The 15,347-nt window shown below is 48.4% G+C and overlaps 3 protein-coding genes and 1 long non-coding RNA gene across 5 annotated transcripts; 1 reads left to right on the top strand and 3 right to left on the bottom strand.

The window, feature by feature from the left end:
* Positions 1–583: 583 nt before the first annotated feature.
* Positions 584–1,368, bottom strand: LOC112896226 (jacalin-related lectin 3-like). Its single transcript, XM_025964148.1, has 2 exons — positions 1,316–1,368; positions 584–1,217 (listed from the first exon to the last, which is right to left on the bottom strand). The coding sequence occupies exons 1-2, from the start codon at positions 1,316–1,318 to the stop codon at positions 756–758; spliced, it is 465 nt and encodes a 154-aa protein (XP_025819933.1). The 5' UTR covers positions 1,319–1,368; the 3' UTR covers positions 584–755.
* A 997-nt stretch (positions 1,369–2,365) lies between these two features.
* On the top strand, positions 2,366–5,017 carry LOC112896227. The gene is made up of 2 exons (XR_003229392.1): positions 2,366–2,463; positions 4,679–5,017. It is a non-coding gene; the product is annotated as an uncharacterized LOC112896227 (long non-coding RNA).
* Positions 5,018–5,565: 548 nt separating this feature from the next.
* LOC112896223 (ras-related protein RABA5c-like) lies at positions 5,566–9,010 on the bottom strand. Its single transcript, XM_025964145.1, has 2 exons — positions 8,386–9,010; positions 5,566–6,163 (listed from the first exon to the last, which is right to left on the bottom strand). The coding sequence occupies exons 1-2, from the start codon at positions 8,720–8,722 to the stop codon at positions 5,850–5,852; spliced, it is 651 nt and encodes a 216-aa protein (XP_025819930.1). The 5' UTR covers positions 8,723–9,010; the 3' UTR covers positions 5,566–5,849.
* Positions 9,011–13,485: 4,475 nt separating this feature from the next.
* Positions 13,486–15,095, bottom strand: LOC112896224 (probable WRKY transcription factor 3). 2 transcript variants are annotated; one of them, XM_025964146.1, is made up of 4 exons: positions 14,947–15,095; positions 14,789–14,818; positions 14,278–14,492; positions 13,486–14,083 (listed from the first exon to the last, which is right to left on the bottom strand). In XM_025964146.1, exons 3-4 carry the CDS (start codon positions 14,485–14,487, stop codon positions 13,700–13,702), a joined length of 594 nt encoding a protein of 197 aa, XP_025819931.1. In that variant the 5' UTR covers positions 14,488–14,492; positions 14,789–14,818; positions 14,947–15,095; the 3' UTR covers positions 13,486–13,699. The 2 variants fall into 2 exon arrangements, with proteins under 2 accessions (XP_025819931.1, XP_025819932.1); XM_025964147.1 differs by having other exon boundaries at positions 14,951–15,095.
* Between the last annotated feature and the right edge of the window lie 252 nt (positions 15,096–15,347).

The raw sequence follows: 15,347 nt of genomic DNA, 5'->3' as shown, positions 1-15,347 counted from the left end.
GGGGCGCCGAACCTTTTGTCGCCGGGAGTAAGCGGTGCGCGTTCAATGCCGTGCTTGCCCATTTCTTCCCCTATGACTACAATTTTTTTTACGAACAATATTCGACGAGTGCGTTTTTATTAATATAGTAGAAAAATATTGATATAGCAGAAAAAATACAAAGTTACATCCCTGAGAGATCAAAACCAGACAACGGAAAGAAAAAAATATGAAAAAAGCAGCACCGGCGGATTGGATTGGGACGCGGGGATCTAAGCCTCGCGTAGTCTATTTTGTGTAAAATTTACTTCCCTGCGACTACGATCACAGCCACTGTTCCTTGGGATGCGCAAGCGTTTTTGGCCATGCCGGGCAAGCATGCCCGACGTGGTAGCAGTGGCACGTAAATGGCTCCCGATTCGGTGCGGCCTCCAGGGACCGTGGCGTCGTCGTCGATGCGGCGCATGTGGCCTCGCGCGCTCTCCCCCGTTAGCCCTGCCGCGCCATGTCTTTGACCGGTGCGCGAGGCGCGAGCCACGATTGATGGTGCCAGAGACCGATAGCAAGCACCTGTTCGGGCTACTTGGTGGTCGCGCAGTCATGCGTGCAAGCCGAGCGATGAGATTGCAGAATCACTGGGGTGGTTAAAGACCAATGGTGATTCACATTCACTACTGCACGGGTACAAGTCGAAGAACATGACTACATGAGCAGGCGTTCTCGTACGGGACGGCGACTTACATGAGCCCTAGCTGGATCCCTCGGGGTCAACGTGGTCATCTCTGCTCTCTCTCTTGTCGTTCGACCTTGACGTAGGTGCCGATGGCGTCGAGGTGGCGGCCGGAGCGCGCGTGGAAGCCGAGGATCCTGCCGCCGGCCGCGGGGAGCGCGAACGGGACGCCGTCCGGGCCGGGGCGGCCGTACGGCCCGTAGGCGCGGCGGTTGCTGATGAGCGTGAGCGCGCGCACCACGAAGCTGCCCTCGAACTCGCCGCAGTGGCCTTCCACGCTGGTGAGGTGCTCGCCCGGGCGCAGGCAGATCTCGGCGAGCTCCCCGCCGGGGCCGCCCCATAGGTCGGTCCACTCCTGGCGCCCGCCGCGCTCGTACAGGACGGACACGGCGTGGACGGCGTCCCCGTGGCGAACGGCCACCCTGGCGACGCGGTCGACGCCGCGCGTGTCCACGTCCCGGGCGCCCCCGCCGCCGCCGCCGCAGGGCCCCATCCGCACCACGGACCCCTGCACAGCGCAGCGCGTCCCGTCATCAGAAAAGGAAAACGTGGAGAAAAAGGGTGAGGATGATGCGCGCCGCGCCGCCACCGCTGGCACGCACGTACCATCGATCGCTGCAGGAGGAGTGCAGGCTGTGGAGTCCTGGCAACGGGATCGTTCGTTGCGCTGTGAATCTGCGCTGGGACGGGACGGAGGCTCGGGTTTTGTGGCGCGTGCCACGAAGTCAACCACGGGCGCGGGTAGGGTTGGCTCCTTGTGGTACATGGCTACGTGCTCGGCACTACCAATTGTACTGCCTGCCGTAGTGCCATTGGCATTGCGAGTTCTACGTTTGAAATTCTGGGACACGGCAGGTAATGCCATCTGCCCGACAGGCTGGGCGCTGTGTCTTACGGAGTATATTTTGCAGCCGATTTGAGGCATCCACGTCGATGCGAACGCTCGCGGATCCTTGCCGGCTTGCCGGTGTCCGGAGAACCGGAGACACCGCACGTGCGCCGCCGGCTGGCAACAGCCCATGCTGTCACGACCCAAATATGGTAAACGTGCTTAACATTTAAGCATCATCATTATGAGCATCATTAAAGCATAATGAAACATCATGTGCATGTGAATGGCTTGAGTTATGTTAATTTTGTGACTTGATTGAATGCATGATTGTGAAGTAAGTTTAATTTTCACCATACAACTGTACCTACAAACAGTTGATTTAAATACTAGATCTAAAATGATGAATTTACAATGTTTCTTTTTCAATTTTGTGACAACCAACCCGAGGCATAAAATTCATGGAAAGTTTAAAAACTTCTATTTTGTTCTTTTTACTGTAGTCAGTCTAGAAAAGCTTTTTGAGTACTTGCTGCTGCAGTGTAATCTTGGAGATTTTAACTTACTTCTGTCAAATTTTGAGAATTTTTGGAGCTCTGGAAGACCTTGTTTTCAAATTTTAAAATCAAACCATTTTTTCTTTTTTTTCCCCTCGGCTGGACCCACCTGTCAGCCCTTCAACTTCCTCTTGCTTCTCTCTCCCGCTCCTGTTGAGCGAGCAGAGGCTCCTTGCCATGTTGCCGTGCCTCACCGGCCGGCGAAGCCCTAGGCACGCGAAATCCCACCCATACCCTTGCTCCGCTCTTTTTTAAGCCTGTTCTCGGCCTCCTCGAAATCCTATCCCCTCTATGTTCCCTATCTTCTCCATTGGTGCGCCGCCATCCCTTTCGACCTCACCTCCGGTGGCCGCAATTCATCGTCTCCGGTAAGTCTCTTCTATATTCCTTGCAGCTACACCTTCTCCTTCCCTTCCTTGACCTCAGTGATCCCGTGGTGAGCTCGCGGCCTCACTGCTTTCCTCATGCGTGCGCTCACCCTGCCCCAGCTCTTCTCCCCATCCGTTTCCCTCGTCGGCCTCGACGCTGTGCCGCGGTGGCGTTGCGCTGCGCATGTCGCTGGCGCGCGCTCGCGCTCGCGCTCTGGCCGCGCCCTTGCCGCGGGTCAAGGCCAATGGCCGGCCTTGATCCGGCCTGGGTCTGTGGGGCCCGCTTGTCGGTGCCTAGCAGTGGTGGATTCGGGTGGATCCAGCATTTTAAGGAGTTTTTGATGTGCTGTGATTTTGTAAAATGTGTGTAAATTTTTGTAGAGCTCTAAAAAATATGAGATTTGTTTCGTTGGACTCCTTTAGTTTAGGTCTAGTCCATAAAAATATTGTTGTGTATGTTCCTATTACAGAAAATTGGTTATGCTATACTTTTGTAAAAGTGATTTAAATGCTTAATAAATGATCTGATGCTCTAAGAATATGACACTTAATTGTGTTGGATTCCTTGTTCAATTATCTATGCAGTGGCGCAACTTGTTTTGCTGCATACCAACATTTTATTAGGGTTTTAGACTGTTTTCATGTTTGCTGCATGTAAGATTGTGTATTGCATATCTTTTTACTGAAAAATGATAAAATGGTAAATCCACTTGCGTTAGCTTCTGTTATCTGTCTAGTTTGTATGGTAATTTTCTAGAAATTGTTTGAAATAATTTGCATATCTTTTAAGATCTAAAGTAGCTGAAAATTGTGGTTCTCATAAATAATTTTATAAAATTGCTTTTGCTGCAAACCCAACTCTTTGATGTTCTCTGTATTCTCAAATTAATTCATGATTTATGCTTGCTGTATAATTTTTTTGTTATATTCTTTCTTAGGTTTTCTTGCTTAACTGCTAGTGATGCTTAGTTGTTTTTGTTAGTAGCTCATGTTTGTGTATCATTACATGTTATTACATGTTGTTCATTCACTCTTCATTGCATATCTTCTCATGCAAAAATATAGCATCATGTTAACATACGTATCCATTCATGCATTCTAGTAACCGAAACGCCGGAGAGCAAGTCCGTTGAGCCCACCGAGATCGTTGAGCCTAAGCCCGGTGTCGAGTTCATGGTTGAGTCGAAAGAAAACCAAAGCAAGCAGCTAAGCATGTTCTTTTTATCCACCTAATTTAATTTAGCTTTAGTTATCTCATTTGAGTATCTACGGTTATATATTATATTTATTTATTGCATTGTTGTATCTATTCTTATGCATTACCATCCTTGATTTGTTATCCATATCCTTGTCACTTGATAGTTGGGTAACTAATTAATTTGACTAGTTGCGTAGCCATGCTTCTATTTATTTCACAACTTGAGAGGAAAGAATGAAATAGCATCACACTACACTCACTTGATTATCCTTGATCGCACGTGTTCAGTTGGTTTGGCCAGAATGGTAGGGTCTAGAGAAAGGAGTCTCGGAGGCATAGTCCGCTAGAATCATTTAAAGACCGTCTGTGGATGGCATTGATTTTGAGCAACTTCTCGTGCTACCACATATTCAATTATGGTAAGAATGAGCCTATTACCTCCTTTGTCTTGGTCATTGAGGCTTGATCCTAGATGCGGCCATTGGGCTATGTAGAGAGGTTTAGGGGTGTCCCCGGTGGATCTAGATGACTCTTCGCGTAAGTTAGGCGTACCCTCAATGGCCAAAGCTTGTTAGGAACGGTTGACGCGAGTACCCCTCATCCAACTTGACCGGTTGGGTGAGCCGCATGGTCCTTGCGTCGTGTGGGTAAAGAAGTACATCCTGCAAGGTTAATAATCAATTCGAATTGCCGCGCTCTCGGTTAGGAGCAAGCTTAATATCCCATGAATTCTTCGTAGAAAGTTCGTATACGTTGGAAGTGGTTCATGTCACTTTTATTTTTATGATCAAGTACTTGCTCTGTCTTTAATCAACTAAAACTTGTATGGTGGTTTGAGCAAGAAAATTAATTTGCTAGAGAACTGGTCGTTAAATTAGAGAACTCATGCTTATGCAATAATTACTTAACTATAAAGCCTCATCCTTGTTCAACCCCTTTGCATAATCCATGTTTATTTATTCGTGTAAGTCTTACGAGTATCTTTGTACTCATGTTGTTTTCTAACCTAAGTTGCAGGTAAACCGGAGATTGTATTTTGGTCACTTCTATCCCGCTGATTTCGGTGCGGTAGAGGAGTGAGTTGCTGTGATCACAATGGTGTCCTTGAGCAAAGATGCTGTTGTCTTACCACGTTTTAGTTGTTTTATCCGCTGCATAGCTAGACTTGTGTGAGAGCACAACAGAAACATCAAATTTAAATTTATATCTCTTCTAATGCTATTTGTGAGCCCAAGGCTTGTAATGTGGAGCTTGAACCTTTAATTTTTAGTTTTAGATTTGATCAATCTTTATCATGAACATGTAAACCTTAATGTCGAACCTATACTTTCTATGGATCTTATAGTAATGTGCAAATATGATGGTATGTATACTTATTTCTGGATATGTGGTAAGCATGTACCGGAACTAGTGAATGACGTGTCGGTTGTTAAAATCTCTAGATATGGATTAGCACGTGGCACGCTCTTGGATGAGTGCGTGTTAACTTTCATCTTATTAATAATAACTAGCGCTTTACTTAAAGTAGTATTAAATTGGACGGTTGTTACCTATGATATTAAATTGGACGGTTCTTAACGTATGCCCCTCGCGGCCACTCCTTTGCACGGCCCACCGCCCATCCGCTCCTTCGCTGCAAGTGACTGCCACCACACAAACAAGGCAAGTAACTGCTCCGACGTCCGACCCACAGAATCGCAATTCGCAACTGCACAACCCATGCGGCCGCGCAAGTGCCCAGTGCGGCTCAGTCAGGTTCGACTTCGTCAACCAAGGCCCAAATCGGCTGCAAAACCTTCTCCGCTCTCCACGGATGCTGCTGGATCTCTGTCACTGCTCTTTGGGTTTCTTTCTAGTGGGCAAAAGAGAGCGAAGAAAATTTCAAATCAAAAGAGAGCCAAGGATGGAGCTCCAAAACCCTTCTCCAAAAATCTCTTTACAGAACCTGGCAAATCGACCTGCTGCACGACTCTTCCAGTAAACAGCGCGACGCAGTTCGCGCGCCAGTAACAGCTGCTATTCCCTCCCCCACTCAGTAGTCTGTAACCCAGGTGTAACAAGAACAATCCAACAGTTGATTACAGTTTACAAGCAATATCAATAAGCCAAGAAAAAAACCCCCTCATATCATATCATATCTCAGTGATACCCAATCCAATATCCCAACAATGTACTCTTCTACTTCCACCTAGCAGCACCCGAACCGGCCCGTCTGCTTCTGATCGTCCTTCGAGTCGCCGTCGATGCTCACCCTGTTGAGGGAGAGCTCAGCCTTGTAAGAGTCCGAGTTCAGGATCTTCCGGCTCACGTTGCTGTAGATCTCCTTGATGACGATCTCGAAGGCCGTCTTCACGTTGGTGGCATCCAGAGCCGAGGTCTCCATGAAGAACAGGCCTTCGGCTTCCGCGAGCGCCTTGCCTTCCTCAACGGGCACCTCGCGGATGTTATCCAGATCGCATTTGTTGCCGACCAGCATCTTGGCAACGGTAGTGTCAGAATGTGCTGCGTAGATTTCAGACAAGTTAATTACTCTAGCAAAATCTAGAAAATAAAATGTTCAATCCACATGATCCTTGGGAGACATCAAGACAAGATGTCAGTACACAGGCGCACGACATGATCCTAGCAGTGAAGAGGAGGCAACCTAGAAGAACAGAATCATACATACTTCTATATGATGGTATGCACATCTAAGGAAAAGGTTTCACAGACCAGGGTTCGTTGCTTCGGGACGAATGTACTGTGATTACAGTCTCGATCAAGTTTCATTTAACCTTTTCTGTTTGTGCAGTGTAATTAAAAAATCAAGGAGGCCATTAATAACAGGAATGGTACAAGAAACTACTAAGAGCATCATCATTCATGCATGATCCTTATTAAAGAATAGTGTGGTACTGGCGCAACTCCAGCCAAATAATTCCCATTCATGCAATCTGATTATCTTCAACATCCAAAAGTAGCACAAAAGAGCACTACTTGCTTTAGAGAATTAAACAAAGTGTTCTTAAACTGTACCTACACTACACCCATGGTTTCAGTATACAAGATTCATGTTCTGTGCTATATGGGCTACAGGCCGAATACTGATGCATTTTAGAAATGCTGTGAAAATTTTCACTATCAATAGATAATTTGCAACTTAGTATCTTCGGTGCTGTTGTTTTGCCTTAAAAACAAACTGCATAACTACCACAGCCTGCTCTTCCACCATCCTCGCCTTCTCATGCGCACAAAAGAAATGAACCTATGTAGTGCACTTGTCCGATCATTCTAACAGTCAGAGGCCCAAAGATTGTCTCCACAAAAGTGAACTCTTAAGAGTACTACAGTGATTGAAAATCATGCTATATTGCTATTGTCATAATCCTCGTGGAAAGGAATAGCACCCATGCAGTTGCAGGCTTGCAGCATCATGTTAGGGGGATCTGTAGCAGGCGCATGAGTGCCCGTACTGGTGCGAGCAAACAACGCCCACGAAAGAGACCCAGAAACTGTTCACCACACATCTTTCCTTTCTTGGTTTCATCCTTATTATGTCCTTCTCCATCCTCTTAGCAGCAGCGCAGTGGGCACTCTTTCACTACCTCCCCCTCCCCATGGCAATTGGCAACCTCGCTCGCTGTAACCTCCCACTGCCACTGCTCCACCCCAGTCCCCACCCTTGCCTAACTACTGCTGACCCCACCGTGCAGCCGGTTACACCCATGCAGCCCTCCACCAACCACCACCTGTGCTGACCGCCGCCAGTGACCATCCCTCTAGGCCCCCACCCTTCTCCGGTTCCAGCACTGGCCACAACCCAAGCCTCAACCATAATCCCTCAACCTAGTATAACTGTAGGGCACCCACCTCTTACAGCATCATGACAAGCGCACGCATTGCAAGCGGTTGTCACCCGCAACCCAAGCCCAACTCTGATCCCAAGTTCCCTCCTAGCCCAGCCAGCGAGGCACCCACCTCGAGGGCGTCAGACGAGTGTGCGTTGCAAGCAGTTGTCGGATAGCAATTTTAGCATGTTAGTGAAGCATAATCAGAATAATGTAAGCATTGTGCTCACTCATCACTGCCTCCCTAGAGACCCCAGCTGACTAAGAAAAAGTTTCCACACAGAATTGCGGCAACAAGAGTACTATAAACATCTTAATTCTAACAGCTTCCAACTGCATAAAAAACTGTAACAGAAACGGCTTGCCACAAAATCTTTCCCAAATTCGAAGCCAGTAGCTTTCACAATACATTATTTCGAAGCCAGCAGCTTTCACAAAATCTTTCCAACAAGAGTAATTCGAATCGCAAGTGGTCCAACCAACTCCACATTAATTCCTGAAACATTCACCGACAAGTCAGGAGCCAGGATTCAGATCCAGATTCAGACCAGGTCGCCCAATCCATCCGGCCTAGCACTTGCTGTGCCTTCTTTGTTACTATCTAAAGAACTAGCACCTGATCCACTCATCAGCAATATGCATCTATCTACAAGCTATACACAAGCCAAAACGGGTAGCCCTTTTCCCAAATTTCTCGCTGTCTGCATTCTGCAGCCAGGTACGCTTCAGCGAAAACACAGGTCCCTTTTCCCACCCTAAACCACCCCAGATCTACGCGATCCTAGCGTATCACTCAAATTCAAAGCCACTGTAAGCAAGTAGCATCAAGCAAGCAAGCGATCGAGCTAGCTAGCTAGGCAGAAGAAGGGAGCGAAGCGGCCGGGGGACTGTACGTACTGTTGAGCTCCTGGAGCCAGCGGCCGACGTTGTCGAAGGTGGAGCGCCGCGAGATGTCGTAGACGAGGAGCGCGCCGAACGCGCCCCGGTAGTAGGCGGAGGTGACGGCGCGGAAGCGCTCCTGCCCCGCGGTGTCCCAGATCTGGGCCTTGACCTCCTTGCCGTCGATGTCCATGCTCTGCGTCTGGAACTCGACCCCGATGGTGGCCTTGGAGTGGAGGTTGAACTCGTTGCGCGCGTAGCGCGAGAGCAGGTTGCTCTTCCCCACCGCGCTGTCCCCGATGATCACCACCTTGAAGAGGTACTCCTCCGCCTCGCCCTCCGACTCGTCCCCCATGGGCGGCCTTCTCGCTCCCTCCCTCCGGGGTGGGGCTGCGGGCTCTAGCTACCGCCGCCGCGTCGTCGTCGGCACGGGCGATGGAGCGGGCGGCGGGCGGCCTTGGGAATGCGCGAGATTTGTAGCGGCGTTGCGGGCGCTCGGGCGGTGGGTTTTGACCGAACGCGCGAGCAGGTCGGGTCGGGTCGGCGGCGCGACGCGGGGGCGCCTCCACTGGCGGCGGTGGGGTGGTGAGGGGAGCGAGACGAGGCGAGTGGGAGAGGAGTGAGTGGTGCGCACGGCGGCGGAGAGGCCGCGACGCGAGTCCAAGGCGCACGCGCGGGTGGTGTCTGGGCGGCTGGCGGGTGGGGTCGGGTGTTGGGGACGGGGACGCGCTTCGGCGGGGCCGGCCTGTCGGTGGGCTCGGCAGGGGCGGAGTGGTGGAGTGCCTGTCACGCCGCACCCCTGTGGGCTGTGGCTGCCGTAACTAGCGGTGGGTTGGGTGAGTTGGCGCCCCGTTGTCCGACGTGGTGAGTCTGGGCTGCGGGGCCCGGGCCAGGCTGGTCTGTCTCGCGGGCCGCCCACGACGGGTGTCTCGGGAGCTTTTCCATTTCCGGGCGTGCTCTCGCGAAAATCAGGCACGCCCGCAGGCATGGTACGATAAAATTTGCAGTTTAGGTGGTGCGTTCGTTTTCTACCCTCTAAAGTTTAGATCTGTCATCTTATTATTTAGAAGTATTAAATAAAATTTAATTACAAAACCTTTTGTACAGATGGGTGCTAATTCGCGAGACAAATTTAATAAGCCTAATTAATCCATAATTTGCCACAGTGATACTACAGTAATCATCCGCTAATCATGGACTAATATACCTCATTAGATTCGTCTCGCGAATTAGCCTTGGGGTTCTGCAATTAGTTTTATAATTAGATTTTATTTAATATTTCTAAATGACAAGATTCTCTTTGACGTGACGGGTCTAAACTTTAGAACCTAGGAAACGAATACACCCTTTATTACCTGTATGTAAACTTTTAATTAGAAAAAATCACCTGTAGTAAACGAGAAAGATAGTACTAGAAACGTCACTGCAAAGGAATCTGCTCGGGTGTTTCCAAATTAAACAGTCGTCTCTTATTCGTGGCATGGCCGGCCGGCCTATGATTACATCACAGCAGCTCGAGAAGCTAGAGACGGCAGATGCACTTGTAGTGGTAGGCGCTGTTGATGGGGTCGCTGGCGTCGACGGGGACCACCTGGACGCTGCACCTGAGGCGGCAGCCCCGGCACTCGTTGTAGGTGCACGTCGGAGCCCTCGACCCCACCAGCATCCTCCTCCCGCCGGCGGCCGGCATTACCTGCGTCTGTTCTGTCAGAAGAAGGACTCGAGTCGTCGGCGGCGAGCTTTCTGCTCCGGCAGCGCCTACGACGATGCCACCTGTTCGGATGATTCGATCGCGCGCATGCATAGGAGATGGGTACGGTGAGAAAAGCTTAGGATCGGATCAGATCGTGATCAGTTTGGACAGATCGATAGGCATAGGATGAGGAGAAGCATGCATGGATGATTAGAGTCGTCGACGTCGTACCTGCAGCAATCACGAGAGCAGCCACGAGGAGGAGACGGCACAACGGCACGTAGCGCGGCTTGCTCCAAGCTGCTGCGGCGGCCATCTTGCCTGCTGCTTTTAACTTGGTTCAGGTATGCGTTTTATAGCTAGCTGCTAGACTTATTGAAGAACCATCAGGGACAAGCCGTATATATATACACTGACGATCGAGAGCGGCCGTGTGTCGTTTCAGGGAGAAGAGCTGAGCGCCGGGCAGTACGTGCAGCATGGCGCCCGCAGGCGTGCCGGGCCAGGGCATAGTGCACGATTTGTACGTGTCGGAAGTATGGTTCCAGCACCTTCCTGAAAATTACCGGATTGCCCATCGCTGCATGCATGCGTTAACAATCTTTTTAGGTAAAATAGTCAATTTCATCCCTCAATTTTCTTCCAAGGCTCAAATTTGTCGTAGTCCTCGAACTTTTTATTTAGACACTTTTACAGAAATAGTCTTTGATCATTGGCATTAGTCCCGGCTGCTGATGGGCTCGGAACTAATAAAAGCTTTAGTCCCGGGTCCAACGGCTAGGGTGCGGCAGGGAGCTTTAGTTCCGGTTGGAACCACCAATCAGGACTAAAAGTCACCAACCGGAACTAAAAATCCTAAACATTTAGTCCTGGATGGTAACACCAACCTGGACTAAAGGATGGCCCCTTAGTCCCGGTTGGTGGTTTCAACCCGGACTAAAAGGGTCTCCAACCGGGACTAAAGAATCCTTCACGGGTTAGTTTAAAAGGAAGGCATCCATTCAAAGTCACATGCGCTATATAGGTGGGGTGGTAAAGATGCGTGAGGCAAGGGGTCTCGGGTTCCAGTCCTAGACGCGGAGTAAACTTTTTACCTTGCCACGGACCTTTAGTCCCGGTTGCATAATCAGAACTAAAGAGGGGTGGGAATCAGAACTAAAGAGGGGTGGGAATCGGGACAACTAGCCGATTTTGTACCAGTGAGACTTAATTTAGTCTCTAGAGTGATGTGACACGCCTATGTGATATGCCAGGTTATATCAGAGTGTACGTAAGTTTCTGGACGTGTTACCAAATCTAACAGCACTATCGACTCAAGTGGTATACTAACTCATAATTTACTAACATAGCTAAAATAAGTAATTGATGATCTTGTGTCTATGATTAAAAGGTTTATAGTTTTGTTTATTCGAACATTCTCATTGTTTGTTGAACCATATCTTTCACGAGACATCAAATGTGAGGAAAAATCAGAGGTAAAAGAGTCTATTTATACCTATTGACTCACTTTTACATCGCTAATTATTGACTAGGCTTGCCAACTGGCATGCCACATAGTATCAGGATGAGATTGAGCTCAAATAGAAAATTTGAGGATGAAATTGGTCAATTTTATAGTTGAGGGATGAATTTGAACCTGAGGTAAAAGTTGTGAGGGGTGAAATAGGCTATTTTAGCATCTTTTTTATATACTTCTAATGGCAAAAAGAAGGCCCCCGGAGATTTATACTATATTACCGCGATGGAAACTAGTAGCTAGGGTCATCGACAAACCACGCGCGTACAAGGGCGTCCGGAATAGCCTTTAGGCTTTAGCTAGCTAGTATGCCGACTGTTGATCAACAGCAGGGTAAAAGGTTTTCACTGTGTGTTTCAATTACCGTTGCTTCGACACGAAACAAAAGGATGCCTATACCATTCACTCGATGGTTCTTTTTATTTGAAGAAACCAATGACTCGATGATCGTTGTGTGATCTGATCAGAAGCATACAGATTACATAGAGCGAAGAAAATAACTTGTCTCGCCACAGCTAGAGGCGGCTAGCTGTGCGGATGCAGCCCCAGAGCGAGGTTTCTTTACCGTGTCTTCTGGCTGTTGCACAGAGGCGATCAATCGACGGTACTTGTGTTTGGTTGTTTAATGCTTACAATAAACCCCACCCAATAAACTCTAAATAAGCCGTATTCCATCCAAATACCTAGGCTTAAAAGGTAAGATTTATTATAAGCCTCTCCATAAGCCCATAAGCTCCTTTAGTGCTTATGAGGCTTACTTTCCATGGGTCTCACCAGGAAATTAAGCACTTTCCAACCCCTACCCTTCCCCAACCCTATCAATTTAGCCCCTTCAAGGATATTAATGAGGGGCGCAAAAGTCTTTTACTGCTACAGAAGCTTATTATAAGCCCGTACAACCAAATATCTATTCAGACTTATTATAAGATTTATTATAAACCTCTCCACGTGAGAGACACATAATAAGCTTCTAAGTAACCAAACACGTCTGAAGAGGGACATGCAAAGTCCAACGGATAAGAGGTTGAGGATAGTAGGATGTGTCTCGTCAACCAGCATCAAATCAACCGTCCCAAACGTTGCTACAGCTCTTAGTTTCCCGGATTACATTTCTTCTATAATAAACTCCATTTTTCCTTTACTCTATAAAGTTCTAAAACGTTGTAGCCAATGGGTCACTCCATTTTTTAGGGTTAAAAAGGGGGTAAAAAGTGAGCGGCGGCGATCCCGAGAACACCCAATGGGTCACATGTCCTTGCAGCCAGGGGCCTCGAGAACGTACTTCCCCCCGGCTGGCTGGCAAGCGTGCAACAAGAAGAAAGCTCCAAATCGCGGGGGCCAAATAAACCAAACGGGAGCCCTGCAGCCTGATAGCGCCGAGAGACAGGGAGCGAGGAGCCTGCGACTGTGCGCCGCTGCGGCCGGGATCCGGTCGGCCTCAAGTCCACCGCGCGCTGACCGCGCTTTGGCCGTCCGGCCGGCATGGCCGCCAGGATCCCCCGAGATCGGCCGCGGGGTCTCTCGGCGGCAGAGCAGAGGCCAGAAGCGGCAGAGGGCTACAGGAAGGGGCAGGGCAGCGTCCAGACTCCAGATCGAGAGCGGTGGCAGTGAAGAACAGATCGAGATGGGCCATCAGCTCTCCAGGTAGTAGCAAACACAGCCTTTTTTCTGGATTCGTTAGCCACCAAGTTTTCAGGCTGCTACCAAGAGTATGCACTGATGTGTCACAGCACTCTTAACCGACGAACCCGATAGAAGAAGAAGAAACAGAGAAAGGAAACACCATGGAAGGAGAGGACAGTCTCAGCGCACGGCGGCTTGGGTTAATCTGAGGAGTCCAGGAGAGTACTACCAACGTCTAATGGAACAGCAGCCTGCTCCATGCATCATTCAAGGGTCACCATGCATCGGAATCGGATGATAACATTTGGCAGTGATCACACGATCCCTGTAGCAGACTCTCGTACATCAGCTGCAGAATGTTTAGCGGCAGAAATATACGACCTTTCTCTTACAACCAGCAAGCTCAACTCTTGTTTCCAAATTAATCCAAGGGAACGCAACTGCCTCCCGATATCAGAAGTATCAGGAGCCTGGTTGAATCCTCCCAGCTCTCTTTGTTTCTACTCCTGCATGGTATCGTCAGTACCATGCACGCCGCAGACCACAACCTCTGCCGTGCTTGGGGACGACAATGGCGTCCTGGGAGGACGAGGTTTGGGGTGGCTGTGCTCACCGCTGTACACGATTTCAGCAACCTGGCCGTCTATTGTCGTCTCCACCTTCCTCTTCACAGGGCAGCTTGGATGCGTGCACTTGTAGTAGCTCCGTGGGAACTCGCTCCCTTTCACCTTCTTTTGCCCGTATTTCCTCCAGTTGTAGCCATCAAATGACAAACGACTGCCCGTGGGCTTCTTGACAGTGTGGCATGTTGTTAGATGGCCGCAGCAGTTCTCCTGCTCTGTATCTACCTCCATTTCCTCACATGTGGTATCTGAGCCAGCGTCCTGAAAGTTGAAGTGGGCACATAGTTGAAACAGGATCACATGATGGTACCTTGTACATGCTCATTAATCTAATGGATGACAGAAAGATCCTTGAACTTGGAAGTATCAGCATGCAAAATTTTGATGGTGTCAGAAAACATGTCTTTCTAAAAAAAGGCAGAAAAATCTGAACTAAATTCCAGAGTGAGACTTACTATGGTTGCAGTTATTTCTGTCGGAAGTTCACTTGGTAGCGATGGGAACCGAGTGGCCTTCGGCTTAACTAGAACTGCTTCCTCCAAGACGGTGATGGGTGGGGAACCTGTGCTAGTGAAGTCTTGAAGGAGCTTTGGAAAGGACCTGAAGCTGGAGAAAGGCCTGGACGCCACAGGCTTCAGAGCAGCAATCTTCTCATGACGTTGCATTTTCCCTGATAAAAACACAGGGGACATATTATGGACTTGTTTGCTGGCAGAACATACTGGTGGAAGGGAATTCCAATCACCATAACTTGTTTGCTTGTTTCTAGGAAAAAGATAGGGAAAAAACACAAGCTAATGCAAAAGGGAATCAGGAAACATAGAGAATTAATCGAAACACAAGCTAATGCAAAAGGGAATCAGGAAACATAGAGAATTAATCGACCATATACTTCATACCGCAATCAACCATTTCGTGGTGAAAATAAAGCAGTGGAAAGAACAAGAGAGTTTGCATAGGTGGTACCTTAGTCCTGTGCTCTGTTGCAGCTGTAGACTGGTGGAAGCAATGCAAGGGTGACATGTTAAGGGAATTGATCAGAGGAGGAGGTAGTTAGTTAGGGCGCATGCATGTAAGACTGTTAGGTATGGACATAAAGCAGGAGAGTAAGATATACACCAGACCTACCTTTTTTTTAGGGGAATATACCAGATCTGCCTTAGCATGGATTTGCGTTATCTACCATCATACTGTACCTTGCAATCCAAATATTGAAAAAAAAACAGTACGTGCGAACTCAGGTACCATAGTATTCATTATAGCAAAATATTACAGCACATTTGATATAAACCATACCAACAGAAAGGCATAAGATCAGTGGTGCTAGAACTGCTTAGATAAGAAAAATAACAGGAAAGCATAACTAAAACTGAACATAACAGATTCCAGATAGAAAAGGATTGAGTTTAATCGACAGCAGGTATGTCCTGGATGATAGACTAGATACATCATAGGTGCATGTTTTGCAACACAATATGCATATTCAGTGTAAAATTTAGTAACAGACATGTAGGCACATACAATG

Source organism: Panicum hallii, chromosome 6 (assembly GCF_002211085.1).
Source record: "Panicum hallii strain FIL2 chromosome 6, PHallii_v3.1, whole genome shotgun sequence".
Taxonomy (NCBI): Eukaryota; Viridiplantae; Streptophyta; class Magnoliopsida; order Poales; family Poaceae; genus Panicum; species Panicum hallii.
This window is presented reverse-complemented; position numbering and strand designations above follow the sequence as displayed.

Excerpts from the sequence above, each read along its gene's own strand:
- LOC112896223 (XM_025964145.1), bottom strand. The coding sequence starts at position 8,722 with ATGGGGGACGAGTCGGAGGGCGAGGCGGAGGAGTACCTCTTCAAGGTG. Across the intron at positions 6,164-8,385 it reads CTGGCTCCAGGAGCTCAACA|CACATTCTGACACTACCGTT; the intron begins GTACGTACAGTC and ends AAATCTACGCAG.
- LOC112896224 (XM_025964146.1), bottom strand. The coding sequence starts at position 14,487 with ATGCAACGTCATGAGAAGATTGCTGCTCTGAAGCCTGTGGCGTCCAGG. Across the intron at positions 14,084-14,277 it reads CAGAAATAACTGCAACCATA|GACGCTGGCTCAGATACCAC; the intron begins GTAAGTCTCACT and ends TTCAACTTTCAG.